This window comes from Rhinolophus ferrumequinum, assembly GCF_004115265.2.
Source record: "Rhinolophus ferrumequinum isolate MPI-CBG mRhiFer1 chromosome 5 unlocalized genomic scaffold, mRhiFer1_v1.p scaffold_110_arrow_ctg1, whole genome shotgun sequence".
Classification (NCBI taxonomy): domain Eukaryota; kingdom Metazoa; phylum Chordata; class Mammalia; order Chiroptera; family Rhinolophidae; genus Rhinolophus; species Rhinolophus ferrumequinum.
In genome coordinates, this window is record NW_022680355.1 from 13344199 (window position 1) to 13366897 (window position 22699).

Sequence of the window (22699 nt, forward strand, 5' to 3'; positions counted from 1 at the left end):
TCCTTTATGAAAGGAGTAGGGGCGTTTGAAAAAATTGACCTCTGGCTTTCCCCCCATTAATTATGACTCTACATTCCCCACTAATTATACCATGCCAAACTGAGTTTTATATTATTAGATACGAGAGCAAAAACGTTCGGAGATGAAACTACATATTGTATACAATTTTATAAAATAAAAGACTAGAAAGGAACAGACCAAAATATTCATGGGGGTTATCACTTGGCTGGGAGATTATGGGTAATTTAAAAAATTATTTATATTAAATTGTATTTGCACAGTGAATATTGCTGTAGACTGAATGTGACCCACCCAGAATTCATATGTTGCAAGTTAATGCCCAATGTGATGGTATTTGGAGGTGGAGCCTTTGGGAGGTCATAAGGTCATGGGAGCGAGCCCCCATAAATGGATTTCTGCCTTTATAAAGGGACCCCAGAGAGTTCCCTTGTCCCTTCCACCATGTGAGGACACATGAACCAGGAAGAAAATCTACCAGTGCTTGATCTTGGACTTCTAGCCCTCAGAACTAGGAGAAATACATTTCTGTTGTTTATAAGCCACCCAGTCTGTGGTATTCTGTTACAGCAGCCTGAACAGACATATACATTTCCTTTTTAATCAGAAAATAAAATGCTCTAGCAATGGTAGTCACTAGAGAAAATAAGCTTACTTAACAGATTTCCAAGTAGGAGAGAAGGCAAACAAAAAACCCAAACTCTAAAATAAAACAAAGATCAATCCAACAAAAGAAAAATGGCACATTTTCAGAGCATTTTGGAATTTCTGTCTTTGTGTAAACACACTTACAGTTTCGATGACTATAGTAGCTGAAAATGTCTTCTCATTGATGGATTCTAAGGTACCTTCATTTCCTCTGTAGCCTCCATTTAAAACGAGAATTCTTTTTCCTACAATAGAAAATACAACACCGAATGCAAAGAAAAGGTCTACTTTTTTCTTCTACTTTGTTACAGCAAAATGTACTGAATGAATATAACGAAAAACAAAGTCCTTCTCTTAGAAGTTCTTAATCACTTAAAAACTGTAATATTCTAAAGTATAGTTGTAGATACTTTGATTACTATAATATTGTAAGACTCCTCATTTTTTTTCCCCACTTATTTGTCAAAGGGATATGTTTTCATTTTAGATTGCAAGGTGTGTAAGGTATAATAGTTGGAGGAAAAGCTCAGAGTCCACAAGTAATCAGAAAAAAACTTGCTTGCTTTACTGTGTCTCTTTTTAAAATCTTAAGATGGGTTGGCGGTTTCATAAAAGAGTAAACATATGCTTATCATATGACTAAGCCATTCCATTTCTAAGTATTTTCCCAATAGAAAAGAAATCATATGGCCACACAAACACTTGCATGTGAACGTTCACAGCAGTTTTATTTCTAACAACCCAAAACTATAAACATCCCAAATGTCTACAAACAGGTGACTCGATAAACACACAGTAACGAAAGGAGATGAATGGTTGCCCGTGGGAAGTCAGGAGGCCACTGGAGGGGTGGGAGAGAAGGATTATAAAGGGAAATGAGAAAACTTTGGGGGGCTAATGACACATTTATTGTCTTGATTTCAGGAATGGTTTCATGACAGCAGTCATGTTTTAAAGCTTACCAAATTGTATACTTTATACAAGTCCAGCTTACTGAATGTCAATTACATCTCACTAAAGCTGAAAAAAATATTTTTAATCCATTAAATGAGTTTTATTTTAGAGGGAAAATATAAAGGATCTGAGAAGCAAAATTTTAGAGACTAACATTATCATTGTGGCAGCAATGATATCTATCGCCAAGAGACTGGGTCGGACAAACGAGCTGACCAAAGTAGCATTAACACTAGATATTGTGCTAGTGCCCAAATGATCGGGATAATTAAGGAAAAGCAAAAGCAAAATAATACTGACTTTTACTACCGTGTTTTCCCAAAAATAAGACCTAACTGGAAAATAAGTCCTAACATGATTTTTCAGGATGACATCCCCTGAACATAAGCCCTAATGCGTCTTTTGGAGCAAAACTTAATATAAGACCCGGTCTTATTTTCAGGGAAACACGGTAGCTCAGGTACCTAAATATATTAATAATAACCCTAATATGGCTGAATTTTTCAAGACATGTCTGTGTTTTGCTTCTGGAAAAAAATAACTTTAGGAAGGCTAATTTATTCATGCCACAAATAGCTTCTCAGAGGACTGGCAAACTACCATGTCACCTGAAATGAAATAGGATCAGCTATACTAGCAGTTGCTAAAACGGAAGCTCGTCTCTGTAACTATCAGGTAATCTCAAAATCTACAGTTTAACAAAAGAAATCACTCATTTTGTTGGTATTTGCATTAATTGGTCTGCAAAAAAGGTTTACCTGGTGCAGGAATTACTGTTTCTAAGTGAGTCTGGTCAAGTTTCAGCTTGTCTCCAGAATCAATCATCTTTACAACAGCTGTGTATCTGTCAATTACTTCCTGTCATGTAAAATCAACAATTTAAAAAATAGACGAGATATGTGAATACAAATTTCAAAGGACAGAAATCAGTAAAATGAAAACAAGTGAAATTCTAGTCAAAAGAGTAACTCCTTCCATAAATGACACTGTTTTATAAATTCTGTATACGATTTCTCAATCTATGTTTCTTAATAAAAAATTCAATTCAAAGCTTAGTTTAAGGTTTTCATTGGGAAAGAATAAAAGGCTGGTGATCTTAGAACAAGACTTTAAGAAATATAATGAGAGGGATAATTTTGCCCAGCTTCCAGTACAGTGGAAGGGCAATTTATGCATGCACAGGCTGGGCGCTCAATGAAACCAGATTCAGGAAAAGCAAAAGGGAGAAAAGGACTGGGGTGTTGATTTTTAAACTTTAAAATCCTACAGCGGCCAAAAGACCATCTCTCAGGCCAAACACAAGGAAGTCCTCCTTGGAATCCTGAGGACATAATTATATTGCCCGTCGTCAATAAAGAGAACGCATCTTATTCGTTAGGAAGGCGTGCCCGCTGAGTTTAAGGGGTACCAGTGGGATTTCATACACACTATTTGCTCCAGTAAGAAAGCAGACCAAGGTTAAGTATAAATGGTGGTTGAAAATGACACATCTTTCCAACCATTAGGAATACAACTTTCCTTTTATGGAACGAACCATCAAGAACCTTAGACAGATGCTTTCCGCTACTATGACTTTATTTTTAAGGCATGCCAAAATGGCTTTACTCAGTCACCCATCAGCCCTTTTCACAGATTCCATTCATAACTATGTTCTTACCTTAACAATGCCCTTTTTCTTATGATATTTCTCTCCAAGTTTTTTGGTTATAATTTTCACAATGATTTCCTACAAAATAACAATAAAAAAATAAAGATGAAAGGAAAGATATAGATTATCTTTTCCGTTTTACTCCTTCCTTTTAAACCATGTTCACCAAAAATCATCATAAAATATAACTGCTCCGCTAAATAGGAAATTTTGGAGTTCTAAGCCTTCCCAATGATGGCGTTTTCTTACTAATCTTTCATTCTTTCTTTCTTTTTTGCTTCAACACGGTTACCAAGGGGAAAAATATACATCTAATGGCAGACTTCCAAAGTGCAAGTTTCTTGAAATCTAGGACCTTTACCTATAAATAAATCTCAACTCTATTAATTCATGTCTTTCATAGACAGCTTCTGTCCATCCCAGGAAGTGAAAAGTATCAAGGATTTTATACTGTTGGTGTTCACTGCTGATAAAAACGCAGCCAGCCAGTCTCCCAGGGAAGTCCCAGGACATGACACTGTCCACAGTGTTTTTTCCTCCGTATGCTGCTTTGAGTTTTTGCTACAAGCGGGGTTGTTCCAGATTAGCTCCAGCTAAAAGTATCGTTCTTCTAAGCAACTAATTCTGGAATGGGAGAGAAAGCTGGGCTTATTGCATAATAATGCATTCTGACGTGCTTCTTTCTCGTTTTCCTAGTGTGGGTTAGCTGTGTAATGACTGATAGTAAAAATGACATCGCCTAACTTGCTGCAATACTCACTATAATTCTACATTTGCTACTTTGAGCAACTATAGTAGGCAGTAGGTGGTCACAAGTACTCCATTAAGCCATGCTAAAAATTATGTTAATAAAAATTCAGTAAGGACTTTGTGGGGAGGATATTCAATAGTAGGAAGACGTGTCTAAGAGAAGACTTGACGGGCCTTATTCTTAAGTGTCTTGTCTACTTTCCAAATAAGCCAAATAATGCCTAGACAGCTTCTCTGATTTAGTCAGAGTATTTCGGGACTGAATTTCTCATAGGCCCTCATGGGTACACATTCTTAAAACTTAAAGGTAACTCATTATATCATTTGACTTTTTGACACGTTTGCAATAGATCTGTTCAAAAACTGTCTTTTCTGAGTTTAACAAATGAAGCTTCCCAGTCTATCTCTATCTATGTTGAAAAACAAACATTGCGTTTTTCAAAATAGGAGATACACTGAGTCATCAGAGCACTGTTGTTTGACTGTCACTTGTAACCTAATACTCTGTGAGGGGAAGTATGAAGAAAATCTGAACAATTTACCAGATGAGAAAATTATCAACAGAAAATAAAATTTAACCGAAAGTTTTGGCAGTGGAAAGAGAATTTTGGGACTAACTAAAACTTGGAATACTTTGCCTTTCTTTTTTTGCTTTTAGTTTGTTTTCTTTTTCCTGTAAACCAATGGTTCTTCACCAAGGGTCACATATCAGATTCACCTGGGAGGTTAGTGACCATATCTATGCATTTCACACCAGGAGGCTAGATGGCAGTACTACCGGAGCCTGCGTAGTTTGAAATCCCATGGCCTATAGGACCCTAAGCTTCTGTCTCAGAGGATGGGTGTGTGCAATAAATTGCACCATGCATGATGTTTGCTATTATGGAGACTAAGGTAAGCATAGGAAAAATTTTCTTAATCACTCCTGGTTAAGAACTACTGCTTTAAGCAAAACTCTTGATTACATTTTCATAAATATATAAAACTATTAATATTCAAATGCTAACTACTCTAACTGGAAAAAGGAAAATAATTCATGGATGGTTGGTTTTTTCCCTACAGGTCCTTCCTTTATGAATCTTAACCCAAACTTCTCAGAGAGAGTCAGGGTGAGTTACGCTTCCCAGGAAGCAGTATTGTTTACTAGTTGAGAATACAATCTACTGAGTCAGGTGGCCAGGGAAATCCTGGCTCACCACTTACTAAATGGCCTTGAGGAAATTACTCAAATACTTTATGCTTATTCTCACCTATAAAACAGAATAATAACAGTAATTACCTGGGCTGATGAGAATTAACCGAAACAATTCATACAAAATGCGTATTTCCCATTGAACACAGCAAGTGTTTTGGTATCAAATAACTTATTTTATGATCTGTCACATGATCACCAGGTAGAAATGTTTTCTACTACATAAGGATATAAACTAAGGCATGGATGCTAAATTATTTTCAGGCCTAGTAGCAGAATGACGATGAAGATCTGAATCAGAACTTTGGACTTCTTGACCTTGCAGGCTATTATTATTATTTTTCAAATCAGAAATTACCTAAATAACATACTACTTTTCATTCTCGTGCTACTGATTAAACCAGCTTCCTTAAGAATAAGGCACCCTGAAGGTTTTATACGAACTTCACATCTCTGTAAGTTCAAAACAGTGCATCAATAAATAACAATTTTAAAAATTATTTAAATGTTTTCAAATTATTATAAAATTATTATCTTAAAGTAATAAGCAATAATAAGGAGCAAAATACAAAGCTTTCCTTGAGTTTGTAAATTGAAACCTGTTTTGTTGTTTTTTTTTGACAAAGTACCTAAAGGGGCATTCTAAGTTCACTAAGATAAGTTGAAAACAAGGACTTCTGCATTTGCAATTCTATTTTTTAATCTCATTTCTGAAACTAAAATCTTTTGTTTTATAGTGAAAATGGAAAATAATTCCAGGCTTAAATTTAAGGTGCCCATAAACAAGTTTGGCATTAAAATCAAGGAATATTACCAGCCCATAAACATGAAGTCATCCTCCAATACAGGTGCAACCAATAATTAAAGATCAAAGATGAAAAAAAATCTCATTGAAGTCATAGGTCTTGCTATCAAAGTTATACATAGTTGAGAAATTTAGTCATTTATACCAAATGCTATTGAAATCATTCACTTGCAAATACATTTAGAACTTAGGGGGAGCTCCAGCTGAATACATACGGGCTGCAGCCAGTAGTCTGTTCGGGAAGCCCTTTTCTTTCCCTCTTCAATCTATAGGACACGAAGACAAATATAAAATGATCTCTTCAAAATCCTAATTCATTTCAAGCAACATTCTATTTAGCAGAAGAACAACATATGAGGTGAGACAATTAAGTTCATGAACTCATCCTAGAAAAAGTGCTCCATACGTCATTGCTGAAAATCACTATGGTCACCTTCGAATGACTCCCCTTGGGAAGCTATGACACTGATGCCAGTGCCTAGTCCACCCTTCAAAGCAATTCTGGAACTCTTTTTCTGGAATGGCTATCAGAGCTGTGGTCATATTACCCTTGATGTTCTGAATTTCATCAAAATGTCTTTTTCAGTATTTGCTTAATTTTCACGTAAAGAAAGAAGTCATTGGGGGCCAGATCAGGCGAGTAGGGAGGATGTTCCAATACAGTTATTTGTTTACTGGCTAAAAACTCCCTCACAGACAGTGCCGTGTGAGCTGGTGCATTGTCGTGATGCAAGAGCCATGAATTGTTGGGGAAAAGTTCAGGTCGTCTAACTTTTTTATCACAGCGTTGTCAGCACTTCCAAATAGTAAACTTTTGGTTAACTGTCCAGTTGATACAAATTCACAATGAATAATCCTTCTGTTATCAAAAAACGTTAGTTAGCAACATCGTTGCAACAAGTTCATGAACGTAATTGTCACACCTTGTAAAACACATACTTCACAGAAGATCAGTGATATAATTTGTATGCTCTGGTAAATACAAATAAACATTTTTTTTTTTTTGCAATTAGTCTTTGATTTAAAAAACGAAATCTGGACTGAAGGAAAAAAATGTGATAAAACAAATCAATTGACCAAGAAAATAAACACAAACCACCTCGCCTTGGGCAAGGCCATCTGCCAGTCCTATACGGCCCTCTCCCTGCCTCCTCCCATGTCACTGTGACAAGCTGGAAAACAGGCGTTGTTTTCATGTGGTAAAAACACAACAGTTACAGAGCAATTTAGCACAGCAAGGTTAAGGATACTCTGATGGCGAAAAAGAGCTTCCCTGTTGGATAAGGATAATCCAGCTTGTGAACAGAGGGAAGAAACATACAACCAGCAGAGATGTATCATCACTAAAAGCGTGACCAAATGAAAAGAGAACAGGCTGACCATTGTGGCTCTACCTCACGCCATCTTCTTTCTCAACTGCTAAGACTTAGAACCCAAAATACCAACTTTCAAGGGGACGGAACAGTGTGATTCTTCAGTTGATTCTAAACCTCATTTTAATTTCTCCAACTTTACAATATGAACAAAGACTATTCTAAATTTAGCACAGATTATATTCAAAGCAGGTAGATCTGGCTTTCCATTTGCCTTTGAATTAAATTTAAAAACTCTTGTCATGGCCTGTGACATTCTTGTGCTCACCATGCTCATCCGGAGACATGGCTCTTTCCTTCAGATGCTAGAATTAGAGACCTTTCCCACCTTAGAACCTTTTCGCAAGCCATCTCCGCAATCCCTGCCCTCAGCCCTCTTTGGCACGTAGCATTCTGTCATTACTTATTCACTGGTTCACTTGTTCACAGAATGTCTCTCTCAATAGAATGAAAGCTGCATGACACACAGGCACTGTTTTTCTCCTACGCGCAGACCCAGGATCTCGCACCATGTCTAGTCCGTAACAGCGACTCACTGTTTGTTGAACGATGGGATGAGCACATCTCACAGTGCAGTCATATTACTCTTCAAGCTTCCAGACTGCCCTGCCTGGTGTGGACTCAGAAACAAGGAAGACCAAAGAGTGACCTCCCTCCCTTCATGGTGGAAGAAAAGGGATGGGGAGACTAGAGGAAATGACATTGCAGAAAAAGGAAGTTGCTTCTTGGATCCATTTATCCTTTCTCGTTGCCTAAGAATTTCTCTTCTCTTGCACTTATCTCATAAATTTACTGATAAAGTAAGGTCATGTGTTGGGAGGGAGGAAGGAATATTCAGGGGTGTACTAAGAACCTTCTGCAGAACGGCTCCAAGTTCCAGGTAGAAAGTATGGCCCCAGATCCAGATAATCACAGGTTTTCGATGATCGATCACATAAACTTAGCCATGAGGTTAAATCCAATTAAAGCTATGTCACAGCCTTCTCCTGCTGGCTAGGAGGCAGTAAGTGGAAGTCAGACAAGAGGAGAGCACAGATTGGGGGGGTGGGACCATGGAGGGTGCCGATTTCACAGAACCACAGAAGGAGACCAGCTTTCATTTCCAGCTTCCATTACCACCAAAGTCCTTCTCACTGACCTCTACTGCCCATAGCTGCATGGAGAGTTCTGCAGACAGTACCTGAGGCAAGAAACTAAACCTCGGTGGGGGATTCCAACTCTATGCAGATGGAACTGCATCTCAGCTCCTTTTCCCTCACCTAGTATATGCACAATTTCTAACTTTACATGAATCTAATAATGGTGAAACTATTTCAGTTTCTCTAATTTAAACTGCATTATTCCTCTAACACTAAAGTGTTGATAGGCAGCTTGTGCACTGTACCTCCATGATTTCATCGAGTGCAGATTTCTTTTTCTTCTTTTCTTTTGGTTGAGCTGAGCTCTGAGAAGACTCTTTCCGTTTCACCGATGCTGTAGTCTCTATCAACTTCAGTGCACTGGGTCCCAAAGAACTGAAGAAAAGAGGAGCCGTGCTTGTTAACAAAAAGTACGCACAGATGGAGGCTGTATAATGTGCATAACGAACAGCACAGAAGACATCTTTTACGTGATTCATTTATAATAGATTAGTCAAAACAAGGAAGGAGCCGTCTGTGTCCCTTACCGAACTACAGGCACAGGAGGACGGGTACCCCTTCCGGTCTCTAACCCCCTCCTGCCGTCACCTCACCCCTTCAGTTATAATAGTGCCAGAATAATCGGCTCAGCAGTGACGACAGTATTGGTGCCGGCGTGAGGCAGATCAGGCTTTGAGGCTACTTCTGCTAGAAACTGGAGCAATTGGCTTTGCTAAGCCTCCATTCCTCACCCATAAATGCGGATGATAATGTGACCCAGCTCAAGTGCAAGGATTAACTAAGATGTTTGTAAAATGACTGGTAGAAGCCTAGCACATTACCGTCAGTTCTATGTTTTTAAAGCGAAGATCTCAATGTGTCGCTTAAATATTGTTGATTGCTCCTGACTAGCTCGAGTTGACAGTGTAAATTCTAAATTTTGTAGTGCTGACATAAGATCGTCACCACCGGCCTCGGAATACTTACCCTGACTTATTATGTTCACTGGCCATTGCAAACAATTTGCTATTGACTGAGCCATGTCCTGTGCTTCATGCTTTTGCAAATTTGCACATGCCTATTTTATACCTAAAATAATCTCTGCATTTATCTTGTTCTCCATGAGGCTTCTTGGATTGTCGTTTTTTGAACTGCCATAGCATTTTGTGGCATATATCACACTCCACCTTCTATTGCAATCATTTGTATATACAACTTTTCTGTCATACTAGGGAACGTACTATATAAGTATATATATATATGTATGTATATATACACACACACATATATTATATATATACATATATATGACATATATACATATATAATATATATACATATATATGTACTTATATTTGGTTTATATTACACAAAAAAAATACATATAAATATATATATAAACCTTTTTTTCCCTATTAAGTAGCAGTAACTATCTCATGATTCACATAAAATAGATGCTCAACATTTGCTGACTAAATGAATCTTATCAGTCTAATTATTTAATCTGTCATATTTACAAAATGTGAAACAAAGAATATTCGCACAAAGCTACCACAGAGATAACCAAGAAAAAAAGTGTGATAAATAGAAAATACAATAGAATTATTTTCCATTATTTGTACGTTTTCTTAAAAAAGACATTTAAAGGTAGTATTAGAGCGTTCTTTTAAGAGAAGAACCGAGGGAGATGTGACATGCAGAGAAGATGATGTGATGATGCAGCAAAGAGAAATTTGAAGACTGGAGGATGTAGCCACAGGCCAAGGAATGCCAGCAGCCACCAGAAGCTGTAAGAGGTGAGGAACCCACTCTCGTCTGAGCCTCTGGAGAGAGCACAGCTCTGCAGACACCTCAATTTCAGAATTGTGGCCTCCAGAGACAGAACAGATTGCCACAATTTCAAGCCACCTAGTTTGTAGTAATTAATTATAGCAGTCGTAGAAAACTAATACAAGGGTGACCAATTTGGGGGCCACTGGGACCAATCTTAAAATTTATCTACACTTACGAATAACAGATAATAAAGGAGAATGGAGAGAAATAAATACATCAGGGTCTAAAACCACATAACATGTGTGATATGATATATTCAAGCCTGTCTTCCAGGTCATATCAGATGAATATTTGGAAAAGATTTTTCAAATGTGCCACACATAGAACCATCCGACCAATTTCTTCATGATACCTCATATACCGTGTTTCCCGGAAAATAAGACCTAGCTGGACAATCAGCTCTAATGCGTCTTTTGGAGCAAAAATTAACATAAGACCAAGTCAATATAATATAATAAATATAATATAATATAATAATATAATATCGGTCTTATATTAATTTTTGCTCCAAAAGATGCATTAGAGCTGATTGTCCGGCTAGGTCTTATTTTCGGGGAAATGCGGCGGTAGGTGTTAATTCTAAAATGTTTTGATCAAAGCTAAGACATTTGGCAAGTCATTCAGAAGCAGTTATACACTGTTGACTCGGCCTACCCATTTCCTTCAATTCTCCTAGGCAATCATTTAGTGTAGTCTATAAACTAACCAAAAAAACAAAACAAAAAAGCAAACAAAACACCCTGAGTTAGGCCCTAAATAAACAACATGTAAAATGCTAAGTAAAATAGAAAATATCATCCAGCTTAAAACAATTCTTGTACATACTGGTACCTTCCTGAATATCTTCTTTTATATTTAGCTTTTTAACCTCTTTAACTAAACCGAATGCACTGCACATAACAAATAGTGAATAAATATTTGGTGAAAGAATATGTAAGAACTAGAAGAAAAAAGAACACAAGTGGATAGAAGTACCTGACTACATGCTAATCCAGGGTTTTGCAAACTACAGCCTCAGGGTCAAATCCAGCCTGCGGCCTGTTTTTATAAATATGATTTTACTGGAACACAGCCACATCCATTCGCTTATGTGTTGCCTATGGTTGCTTTCTCACTCTGACAGCAGAGTTAAGTGGTTGTGACAAAGAATTATATGGCCAACAATGTCTAAGATATTTACTATGTGGCCCTTTGCAGAAAGAGTTTCTGGACTCCTGCCTATACTACACCATCTAGAAAGAAAGGCAATTATTACTGAGTGCCTACTAGTGGATTTATACTATACTAGATGCTTGTATGGAGGAGACGGGTCAATAACTTAGTCTCTAGTCTCGGAAAATCTTAACACAGCAGGTAAAACACAAAACGTATACCCAGCTAACATTTAAACTTGCTAAGCAGGCTATGATAGAAAAAGAAACAGTATTGCAGAAGCATAGAGGGAACCATAGACTGCAGGATTCACAGAGAAGCAACAGTTCATCCATGTGAAGTCTTTAATCAAAATGAGCCTTTCCTCAAAAGACAGAATCATCTTACGACAGGCAACTAAGGAAAAAAACAGCTGCTACAAAAACCACACACACACAAAAAACCCAACCAACCATCAAACAAAACCCCAAAATGAAAATTACAACCAGAAAAGGTAATTCACAACACTGCTGCTTTTGAAATAATAGTAATGGACATTTCCCACAATTCTCAAGCTCTAAGGTACCTGTTCATGTGGCTCACTCACCTTGACTTGGAAGATGCTGCCGCTGAACTACATGCTCCTTTATTCAAATTAAATGTAACTAGAAGAGAACAATTGGTGTTCCAGGTATTTCAGGAAAACTGTAATAAAACTTAGCAAATAAGATACCACAATATATCCACATACAAATTCATGAACATTCTGAATAGATGAGAGCCGGAATGCTCCTCTCCAGAGATCACAAATTCCTGTAGAATGTGCTGGATGGACGCTGACAGGGCAGGGAAAGACCTTCCTATGACTGAGCTGTGGCAGACAGCGTTGGCTGCCTCTCCAGCCCACTGCCCCTGCTCCCCTCACCAGCAGGAATCCAGTTTTGTTTAGATGTCCACACCTATCACACATGGCTCAGAGGATGCTATGGTATGAATGCTTGTGTCACCCCAAAATTCACAACTGAATGAGTTGAAAGCCCACGCCCAAGGGGATGGGATTACAAGGTAGTACCTTTGGGTCTAAACCAATCAAGATAATCTCATTGCCTTTCACAGTGACTGTTTGTGAAGTGGACACATGACAGTCTGGCCAATGACATTCAAAAGGAAATCTACAGGAGGGGTGTCTTGTGTCTTCTAGGAAAAGTTTCCTCGCTCATAGGGGACTCCGGGAGAGAGGAGACATGCTCTCTGTCATCGTCTGGACAATGCTCGGTCTGCAGATGATGGCGGTACTGGCAGCCACCTCGTGTCCAGCTCCTGATAGTATGACATCCTGAACTACCCTACCTCTGGGACTCTTGGTATGGCAAGATCTCTCCTTATTGTCTAGGTTGAGCTCAGTGGGTGTTGTTATTTTGTTTCTTGTAGCTGAGGGCATCACATCCAATTCATTAGTACTGAGGAAAACAATGCAATCCAGATGGATTCCATGTCTTACTCCCAAACATGTGACTAGCTGGTAGCAGAACTAATACAAAACCATCCACGTTAGAAAAAAAGAAAGAAAAAAGTACAATTACCTTTTTCTTCATCATTTTCTCTGCTTAATTCCGTAAAAATAGGAGTCTCCTTAGGGGGGAAGAAGGTTGAAGGTTTGGTTCAAAGTGAATTTACTATCAACATTCAATATTCCGAAATTAGGACTTGCTCCCTATGTTGCAAGGCAGCTCTAAGATACAACTCTAAAAGGATGAAGATCCTAATTAAGAAATTATACGTACTGTAAATATTCTCCGATTGAGTTATTTCATAGGATTTGTAAATCTTTTGTTCACTGCTGTATCCCCCATGCCTGGCACACAAGAGGCACCCAAAAAAGATGTATTAAAATAAATGCCTTGATCTAGTTATTCTAAGCCCTGAACCACCACCATGCCCTCCCTAATGGGTTTTGCCCATTAATTCTCCAAGACTCCTCAACCCAGGGGCTGTACACAGCGACCTCCACTCACTCCCATCCTCCCCAGGCTGCAGCCAGTAGTGCCGCCCCCCTACGTGTCCCTTCCCCGCCCCCTACCCTCCCCACTGCCAACCTCCAGCTCTGCATTCATCACATTCAGGACAAATGGTCTGTCCATTTCTTCCCCATTAAGGACAGCCTCATTTTAGGAGAAGGAAGCTGAGGTTTAGAAGGTGATATAATTCTACAAGAGCGTGAAGTCCGTAAGTAAGGAAGGGACCCAGGTTTGTCTCAACTCCAAAGCCCGAGCTTTTAGACTCGGCCATTTTCTTTTCTCTTCCTAGTTATGGAACTAGATCTATAAAACACAATTCTGGGCTTAAAAAAAAAAAGCAGTTTTACTTCTTTGGCCCTTTTTCAGTTGCCTCTCTCAATGATACTGTTGCCCACCTGTTCTTTGCCTTCCAGACCTCTTCTCACTTGCTCTTCAATAAATTTGGCAGTTTTTTCTTCGTCATCAAGGTCCTGCTTCTTCTTTTTCTCTAGTTCCAGTTGCCGGCGGATGGTTTCTGGGTCCCTGTCTATGTACTGAATATACCAGCCCTTTGGTGTCTCATCCACTTTGCACAAGCCTGAAAAAACAACCACCAAAAAAAACCAGACACCATAAATTTGCATATAATCAAAGCTAAAGGTAAATATAAATGTGCTCTATCTCTGCATTATTTACTCATTCATTCAAATACATGCATTCATGCAGTACATGAATTTTCCATGTTCATAATGAGAATTAGATACTTTAAGTGGAATATTTTATCTCTTTGAACAGAAAAAAGTTATCATTCTGATTTTTAATGAGCTAGGTTGAGGCAACATAATTAAAAAAGGAAAACAAGTGAAAGAAGTATTATCTTGTTTAGTAATTATTCAACTGTTTAAGTATTTAACGTCCAATGAGCACGTGATATTCTGCTAACTTAACTAAGTAGAAATAGTCCACAAAAATGGAATAGAGTAACACACTGAATAAGTAATACATGGACACAAAATTTCCTTCTCTTTTCTTCTTCCCAACTTTTCATTCTATGAAGTTTAAAAATGGGAAAAGAAGCCATAAGTTGTAAAAATCTCATTAAGAAGAAGTAGCAAGTTTCCTAAAGTGCAATGAATATGGCGGTGGGTGGGGGTAGAAGAGGAGTGACAATAATCCTTAACCTACGTGAGAGGGCACTTCAGTGATAAATCTTGGCACTGTCAAAAGAACTATTCCAGACATTGATACTTGACTAGAGCACACAAAACCAACCCTCTCCACCAGTTTTAATCGCCCTACCCATCCTCTTTTCCGTAAATTTCCATAGAAACGATGACAACTCGTTCTCTGCCTGCAATGGAGACCCATCACCACTATTCAAGTGTGTCTTACTCTTACCTTCTCTGCCCAGCCACTTGGTGAAATCAGTCAGCGTCTCCCACTGAGTGGCATTCATATGGATGTGTTCTCGGTGGCTGATGTACTCATTGTAAACAATATTGTTGTGAACTCTCTTAGTGCCTAAGAACAAAACAGGACGCTGTTGACCCTGAGCAGATTGTAAGGTTAGGAAGTTATTATGTGCATAATGCTTAAGATGCTCACCAAAGCGTCTCCTGAGAAGTTCTAGAAAGTCATTGCGGAATTCCCTAGGAGAGAAAGAAAGGAAAGCATGAAGGTAATTTCTACACATATATAGCATTACCTTCCTGAAATGTAAGCCATCGTACAGTTTGAAATCTCAAACGATACATGCAACATCTATGTGAATATCTGTTATGAATCTTTACAAATGGAACAAGGAAAGAATCCCAAAAGATTATAGCTTTCAAGAATTAAAGTCAACAGTCAGTGTGGAGTCGAAATTTTGTTTTGGCAAATCAGCCGCAGCAAAAGTGACAACACGTCTTTTGAGAGGGTCCTTAATGAAGTCTCTTAGCGCTACTGACTGTGGCATAATAACTGCGTTCTACTGATGATACCACAACTGCCCTTATTCCACAAGACACTGGCATTCAACGTGTCCCTCTGAACTGAGGCCACTGTGTCAAGTGCTAGATAAACACAGGTGAATAAAACAGATCTTGACCTAGTTTACAATCTAGCAGAACCAATCATAACAGGAGTCAAATTGGAAAAGAGATGTAACAAAACATCATAGAACGAATTGCGGGAGATGCCGAGGTGATCTTTAATATGGGTGGTAAAGTATAAACAGGACTTTCACAAGTGAAGAGAAAGAGAAGGCCATTCCCAGCTGGTAGAGACAGGAAAGCATCACAGGTTTGAGGAATGACAACCTACTTTGGCTAATGTGGAGGGCCGATAAAAATGAGTGTGACAGTGGGGATAGAATAGAAAAACTGGGAGAAGACATAGCTGGAAAATGTTAGGGCTAACCTTTGCAGTGCCTTGAAGGTCATATTAAAGAGGTTAGTTTTTATGCAGATGATAGAAAAGCATAAAATAATTTATTTAGAAGTTAATTAGGGAAAGTCTGTGATTTCCAGAGATAATCCTGGTGGACAGTATACAAGGATAATTCCCAGAGTGTGGTCTCCAGACCAGCAGCATGGCCATCACCTGGGAACTTGATAGAGATGCAAAGTCCGCAGCCCCACCCACGGTCAAGTGAATCAGAAAGTGGGCCTGGGGTCTGCCGGCTGTCTCCACAGCCCTCAAGGTTGAGGCCTCAAGGTGATTCTGCTGCACGCACTGGTCTGTGACCAGGGGCACAGAACTTGTATAGGAGGAGCAAAAGCGGCAGGTCGGGATACCAGTGAGGAAGTCACTGGAACCTTTTAGGAGGAGATGATGAGAGGATAAAAAGGGTGTAAGCTTACGGGACACTGCAGAGGAGAACCCATGTGAGGGAATTCCTGGAGGGCTCTGAGCTTAGCAGTCTCGGGAGGCAGTGATTATTAGCCAGCACAGAATAACCAGCAGGTGGGGTGGAGAGAATTCTAAGTTCAGCTTTAGAAATTCTAAGCTCAGCTTTAGAAACAGCTTTAGCGTCCTGTTTTGTTCTGATATAGCCTTCAGGAATATAGTTCAGAAAAAAGAAATCTATAACTCAAGACAGATGTTAGGAGTGAACAGCTCCATTTAGGAGTATGTTTATCCAAACAGAAAGGTAACAGAATAACGTAACTCATGGAGACTGTGCAGAGTGGGCTGCAGGAAGTCAAGCGGGCAACCAGAAGGAACTGGGAGAGGAAGAGGGGTTCATGCAGGAAGTGAGCTCAGAGGGAGTGGTAGGAGGGGAATCAGAAAGAATGTAAATCGGAGAGCTGTTTCAATTGAGAGTAAAGCTTACCCACTGAAGAAAGCCCAAGGGAAGAAAGACTTCGGGAGACTGAGAGAGGCAGAAGTCAGCTACCGTGGACGGAGCTGTGAATGGAAAGTGCCCAGGAAGGCACTGAGTGTAGACGGCTCTTGCCAGAATACCTGGTATTTCCCAAAGTGTGCCATTTGTACCCGGTGGGATTCAAGATGGTTTTAGGTGGTTGACTGATAAATAATTTTTGCCTTTTTCACTGTGTTGTCTGCCTTGGTGTCATAAAAGCCATGGAGGGTACACCTACTGGCCTCTTCGCCAAGTCAAGGCAGTGGGCAGTAATGCCAAACTACCAGCAGTCAATGTATTCTTCACGGCCTGGCACTCGCAGTGAAAACCAATGCTAGTTGCATCAGGAATGTCCTTGATGAAGCACCACGTATTATTACTTGCATGAAATCTCAACCTTCGAGTACACACATCCTTCTAATATTCTGTGCAATGAAATGAAAATTATGAATAAAGCACTTCTGCTGCTGGACGATGGTTAATCTTTAGGAAAAGCACTTGTGTGATTGTTTGAGCTGTGAGTTGAACCTTTTTCACCGAATACCATCTCTACTTGAAAGAATGACTGACATAAACTATGGTTATTTCAAATTGGATATTCAGTAGAAACTTTCTTTAAAGTATACAAAGTGAGACTGTCATGTCAAGGAAAACAACTTACAGCAATTGTTACCAATGATAAAATTTGAGCTTTAATGAAAAAAATCTGAATTTTGATAAACTAATATCTACCACGATTTTGACATGCTTCCAAATACTTAAAAGATGTTTCTGATAACACTGATGTTGAGATTAATGAATATGATTTTATGATATTGCATAATAAAATGTATCACCATTCGGAAGATCTGTGTAACTCAGTGAACCAACATTTTCCAAATAACCAGTGCATGGCTTTACAAAATCATGCATGAGTACACAATCCAGAGTCAAAGTTTTCACTTTGACTCAATGTACTTTAATGTAAAAGAGTACGAAAAGTTCACTGATAGGGTTTCAAATTCCACATTGCAACTAACTTTTAAGAAATTACCACGTATTGTGTTGTGATGTAATACCAAAGCGGAATATTCAAAATTATCTGAAAAGACTACTAAAATACTCTGTCCCCCCCTTCCAACTACAACTCTATGTAAAGGCTTGGCTTTCTTTACGTGCTTCAACCAAAACATTCTAAAATAGAATGAATGCAAGAAGCAGATGTGAAAATCAATTAAGTCAGACATTGCAGAGATTTGCAGAAATATAAAATAATGCTACTTTTATCACTGTTTTTTTGTTTTGATTTAGAAAACATAGCTATTTTTCATTAAAATGTTATTTATTTTAACACGTAATATGTTTGCTATTATTTTTAATGAATTAATATTTTTCAAAAATTTCTCAGTTTTAATCTACAAGTATCAATAGACATAACCCACATAAATAAAAGCTCTTGGGAATCTTCAATAATTTTTAAGACTGTAAAATTTGGTCCTAAGACCAAAAGGTCTAGACTTTTGGAAAGAGATGGATAGAAGCAAGATTAATTATTAATAGTAATAATAATAATTAACAGCTAATATTGTGTATGGCGCATTCTTCTAAACACTTTAACAGTATTAATTCCTTTCATCTTCATATAAACCATATGAAGGGACTATAATACTTAAAAGAGTGTACTATTTTTAGTCCCATTTTACAGATAAGGAAAGTTAAGCACAGAAAAACAATGGAGAGGCTCGGATTTGAAGGATTTAAAATCAGGCTAAAAGACAGTTTCCTTTGTCTAAAGTGAAGAAAAAGAAAGGCTGAATTGCGAGAAACTTTATTTTCTTAACAATTTCATACTATGATAAATTGGCAAAGGAAGACAAAAACTGAGCACAGAGATAATATAGCTATCATGTTAATATGTAAGGAATAAACAGAGCCACCGACATATAAAGTATTAAGCATCTATTAAATGTCCAACTGAATAAAGCTTATGAGATAAAGATGTCTTTGAGTTACTTACTCTGAAAAATAATCCATAAACTGCTGAGGATTTTCTGAAGCCAGCAATAGTTGTCTCTGATGAGATTCAGACATACAATGACACTTAAAGCCATTCTACAAAAACATAAAGGCAGTAGTTAAATTCTGACTTAGGTCATCGTAATGGGCCCTGAGTAGAAGTATGTAATTAAACCCTAAAAAGCTGCTCTTTGATGATAAATTGTAAAAAATAATCAAATCATTAGCTGTAAGCACCCTATCATTAAATTTTTTTTTTTTTTTTTACGAAGTTGAATTTAGCAACCTTGCTAATCAAAGACTAATCCCCAGGATTAAAGAGACAGAAAAACAGTACTTTAGAAACATTACTGGGCAAAGTAGCAGAAGAGTGAATTTGTTTTTTTTTGTTGTTGTTTTTGACTAAATTTAACCAATTCCTATTGAGTACCTACTTCATACAGAGAGTTATGGAAGCATTTCGAGGGATATAGTGAAATAAAATAGGTCATTAGTGAATTTCCACTAAGGAAACCATTTTTCACTCACTCTTCCTTTCCTTTATCTCATTATCCAAAATACATCAATTTTTTTATTGTTATAGTTTCAACATAATGAGTAGACATTTACACCCCTCACAGAGTGATAGCCCCCCGAAGTCTACTACCTCAAAATACGTTATTACATATTACAGAACCTCATGTTAAACATACTAAATCTGTATCGTCTTCAGATGATTGTTAAAAACATGTAAGTTTTGACTTTGTATCTGTTCTACTTACCACTTGAACCTGATTCTTCACTAGTAATAGAAATGAAAAACGTGCCTCTCCTGACCCCGCATCTCAATGAACAGCACTATTCTACACCCAGTCACCACGCCAGGACGAGGATTGTTTCCCAGTGTCTTCTCCTTCATCCCACTTTCCATTCGTCATTAGGTCTACTCAGCCTTCTCCGTAACCTCTTCTTCGTCCCATTGCCATTGTCCTGATTTCACACTGAATCTTGCTTAGGGTACTTTCCTAATCTTCAGTCATCCACAGACCTCCTACAAAATTCTTGCTCATCTTTGCATCTCTCTTACTTAAATATATCTTAAAAGAAAACTTAGTATCAGTCTCATAAATGAAACACCAGTCCCATTTTCCCCAAATTAAAAATAAGTCAAAGTGAAAACAAAATAATGTTATTAAATCCTGGAAATCCAAGGAAGGAAGGGAATACTCTAGATCTGACCTTTCTCCCCCTCTATCTTCCAATATCGAGACAGAAGACAGAGGAGGGAATTTATAGGGGTCAACTTCTCCTCCCCCAGGCTGGACTCCCTGGTAGTGAAGGGCAATGAACAGATCTGGGGGCAAAGAGGCCAGGACCACCGCAAATGCCTTAAGGAGAAAGATTAAGCATTTCTTTTCCCTTTCCCATAGGAATTGTATTGCAGGATAACATGTGAGAATAACCCAAAACTAGCTGATGAGAAGCTCATTTTTACAAATAATTGACAGCCAATAAGAAATGCACAAAGAATTAGAAAAATAACCACTTTGCAGCTCCTAATGAAATAACTGACTCAGGCAAAGTTGCTAAAACACATGTAGGTAGGTTGATGGGAAAATAGATATATGGCCATGATTCCAAAGAATCACTCCACTAGTTACTCGCTCTTGCAAGAGAGAAAATACTACTTCCTAACATTACAGGCTGTCATCTTTACTCAGTCACCTTAGCACTCCTGGACATATGGGCTCCCCTACGTGATGCGATATGAAATACACTGGATCATCTATGAAGCAGTCTTTCTCAAAGTGTTTAACCTGAACCTAATCAAGCCTTTAGGTCTAAGTTCCAGTTTACAGAAACTACAAGAGTTAGGGAAGGAAGGCAAAAGACAATCACAAGGAAACAATTCAACATATCCAGAAAGTGGGAATGCTCCCGGATGACTGACTGAGTTAGTCTCTTAAGTCAATTCAAGAAACAAATTGGCGGGGAGTGAGTGCTATTCTAAATTCAGAATTGAGAGAGGATTAAAAGTCCTAATGACCTGGAGCACAGAGATTTTTAGGGCAGTGAAACTACTCTGTATTATACTATAAAAGTAGATACATGTCATTATATATTTGTCCAAACCCATTGAATGTACAGCACCAAGAGCGACCCTAATGTAAACTATGGACTTTGGTGATAATGATGTGTCAGTGTAACTTCACTGATTGCAACAAATGTACCGGGGGAAGCTGTACATGTATGAAGGAAGGCAGGGTGTGTGTATATACATACACACACACACACACACACACACACACACGAAATCTCTGTATCTTCCACTCATTTTTGCACTGAATCTAAAACGGCTCAAAACAATAAAGTCTATTTTTTTAAAGCCTTAATAACCAAATCCAATTCATAGTTTTTGATTGGATCTTAGCTTAAGCATTTGAAAAGCATTTGGGGGAACAAGTGAGGAAACATGAGTATGGAACATGTATCAGACAACATGAAAGAATTTTAATTTTGTTATGCGTTGATGACATATATTGTGACTGTAAAAAAAAATCCTGATATTTTAGAAATGGATATTTAAATATTTAGAGGTGAAATATCCTTCTGTTTATAATTTAAACTATTTTTTAAAAAAGTAAATATGGCAAAATACTTAAAATGTTAAATCTGGGTAATAGACATATGGATGTTCATTGTACTGGTCTTCATTTTCTGTGTGAGAATTTCACCTTGACTTAAATGGAAAGAACTAAAGAGAAATGAAAGAGAATAACCATATCAATGCTATTCAATATGAGTCCCACCTAAAACATCTCATCCCTCACTTGCAGAAACAGTAGATGAGATTATTCCAATTCCCCAGTGTTCTTCCGTCCTTACCAACTAGACCTCCAGAGGAAAATACGATGACATCACTAGTCTGCTCTTCATCACCCACCTCATTAGTGGGGAAAAGTGTAAACTCCACAGCAAGGCATACAAGGCTTTTCAAGATCTGCCCAAAGACCCCGACTCACATTACACATAATTCATTTAAAACTCACAACAATCTTACAAGTAGGTACAGTTATTGTTCCCACTTTACAGATAAGTAAACAGGCAGAGAGAATGTAACGTGCCCAAGACCACACAGCCAGTAAGTGGTGCGGCTGGGCTTTATAATTCTGACAGTCTGACTCGCGTCCACACCTTAATAATAATATCCTGGCACATACTAAGGGCTGAAAATATGATTGTTAGATGAGCAGTGTACAAGAGCTTATTTCTCCTTTTTCATCTGATCCCGAAAAGAGCTGTGAATCCTAAGTATCCTGTTTCTCCTAAGAGGCACGTCAAGTCAGAGGTGATTGTTATTTCTATTGCCCAGGCGTCCCGGCATTTAACTATTCAGGCCTCCGTTTTATGAAAGCTTGAGTAGGATCACTTCTACAAGAACCGCAAAACCTTTTCTTTTTCGTATTTCTTTTCTTTTGGGGGCAGATTGGGGAAGACAGAGGCGTCAAAGAGCACTGGTTCCCCACCAGGACGGGAGCTGCAGGAAGGAATGTCCCTACTGAGTGGAGTAGCTGACTTGCCCAGTGTAGACCCCACGACTAGGGACCTGAGACCCAGGCCTTCACCTCCAGCGTCAGGGACTCGAGCCAGGATTTCCAGCCGGACCCCGCCAGGGGAGAGGACGAGGCACGGGCATGAGCCATCCCGGGCCGCCTTACCTCGTCCCGGCACTGCTTCTGGCACATCTGGCAATACCAGCGCAGCTTCTGAAGCCCTTTGGATTTGATTCTGTTGGCGATGGCTTTCGGGGTAAGAAAATCTGACTTCCCCATCGCGACCACTGCAGCGATTACTTTTTGGAACCGAGTGCCCTGCCAACCGGAAGCGGAACGGGGCTGACAGGGGTGGGCG

The 22699-nt window shown here is 38.6% G+C and overlaps 1 protein-coding gene across 2 annotated transcripts in view; it reads right to left on the minus strand.

Moving 5' to 3' along the window:
• KIN (Kin17 DNA and RNA binding protein) overlaps positions 1–22693 on the minus strand; it is a 28650-nt gene extending 5957 nt beyond the window's left edge. Inside the window, exons 1-12 of one of the 2 annotated variants that reach the window (XM_033100611.1) lie at positions 22507–22692; positions 18810–18904; positions 15073–15116; positions 14866–14988; positions 13884–14065; positions 13054–13102; positions 12078–12135; positions 8773–8902; positions 6231–6281; positions 3278–3346; positions 2379–2478; positions 811–911 (exon numbers count right to left, since the gene is read on the minus strand). In XM_033100611.1, the coding sequence (XP_032956502.1) occupies positions 811–911; positions 2379–2478; positions 3278–3346; positions 6231–6281; positions 8773–8902; positions 12078–12135; positions 13054–13102; positions 13884–14065; positions 14866–14988; positions 15073–15116; positions 18810–18904; positions 22507–22620 (1116 nt within the window). In that variant the 5' untranslated portion in view covers positions 22621–22692. Of the gene's footprint in view, positions 1–810; positions 912–2378; positions 2479–3277; positions 3347–6230; positions 6282–8772; positions 8903–12077; positions 12136–13053; positions 13103–13883; positions 14066–14865; positions 14989–15072; positions 15117–18809; positions 18905–22506 lie in introns of both variants that reach the window. The other variant, XM_033100612.1, reaches the window with a different exon arrangement.
• Between the last annotated feature and the right edge of the window lie 6 nt (positions 22694–22699).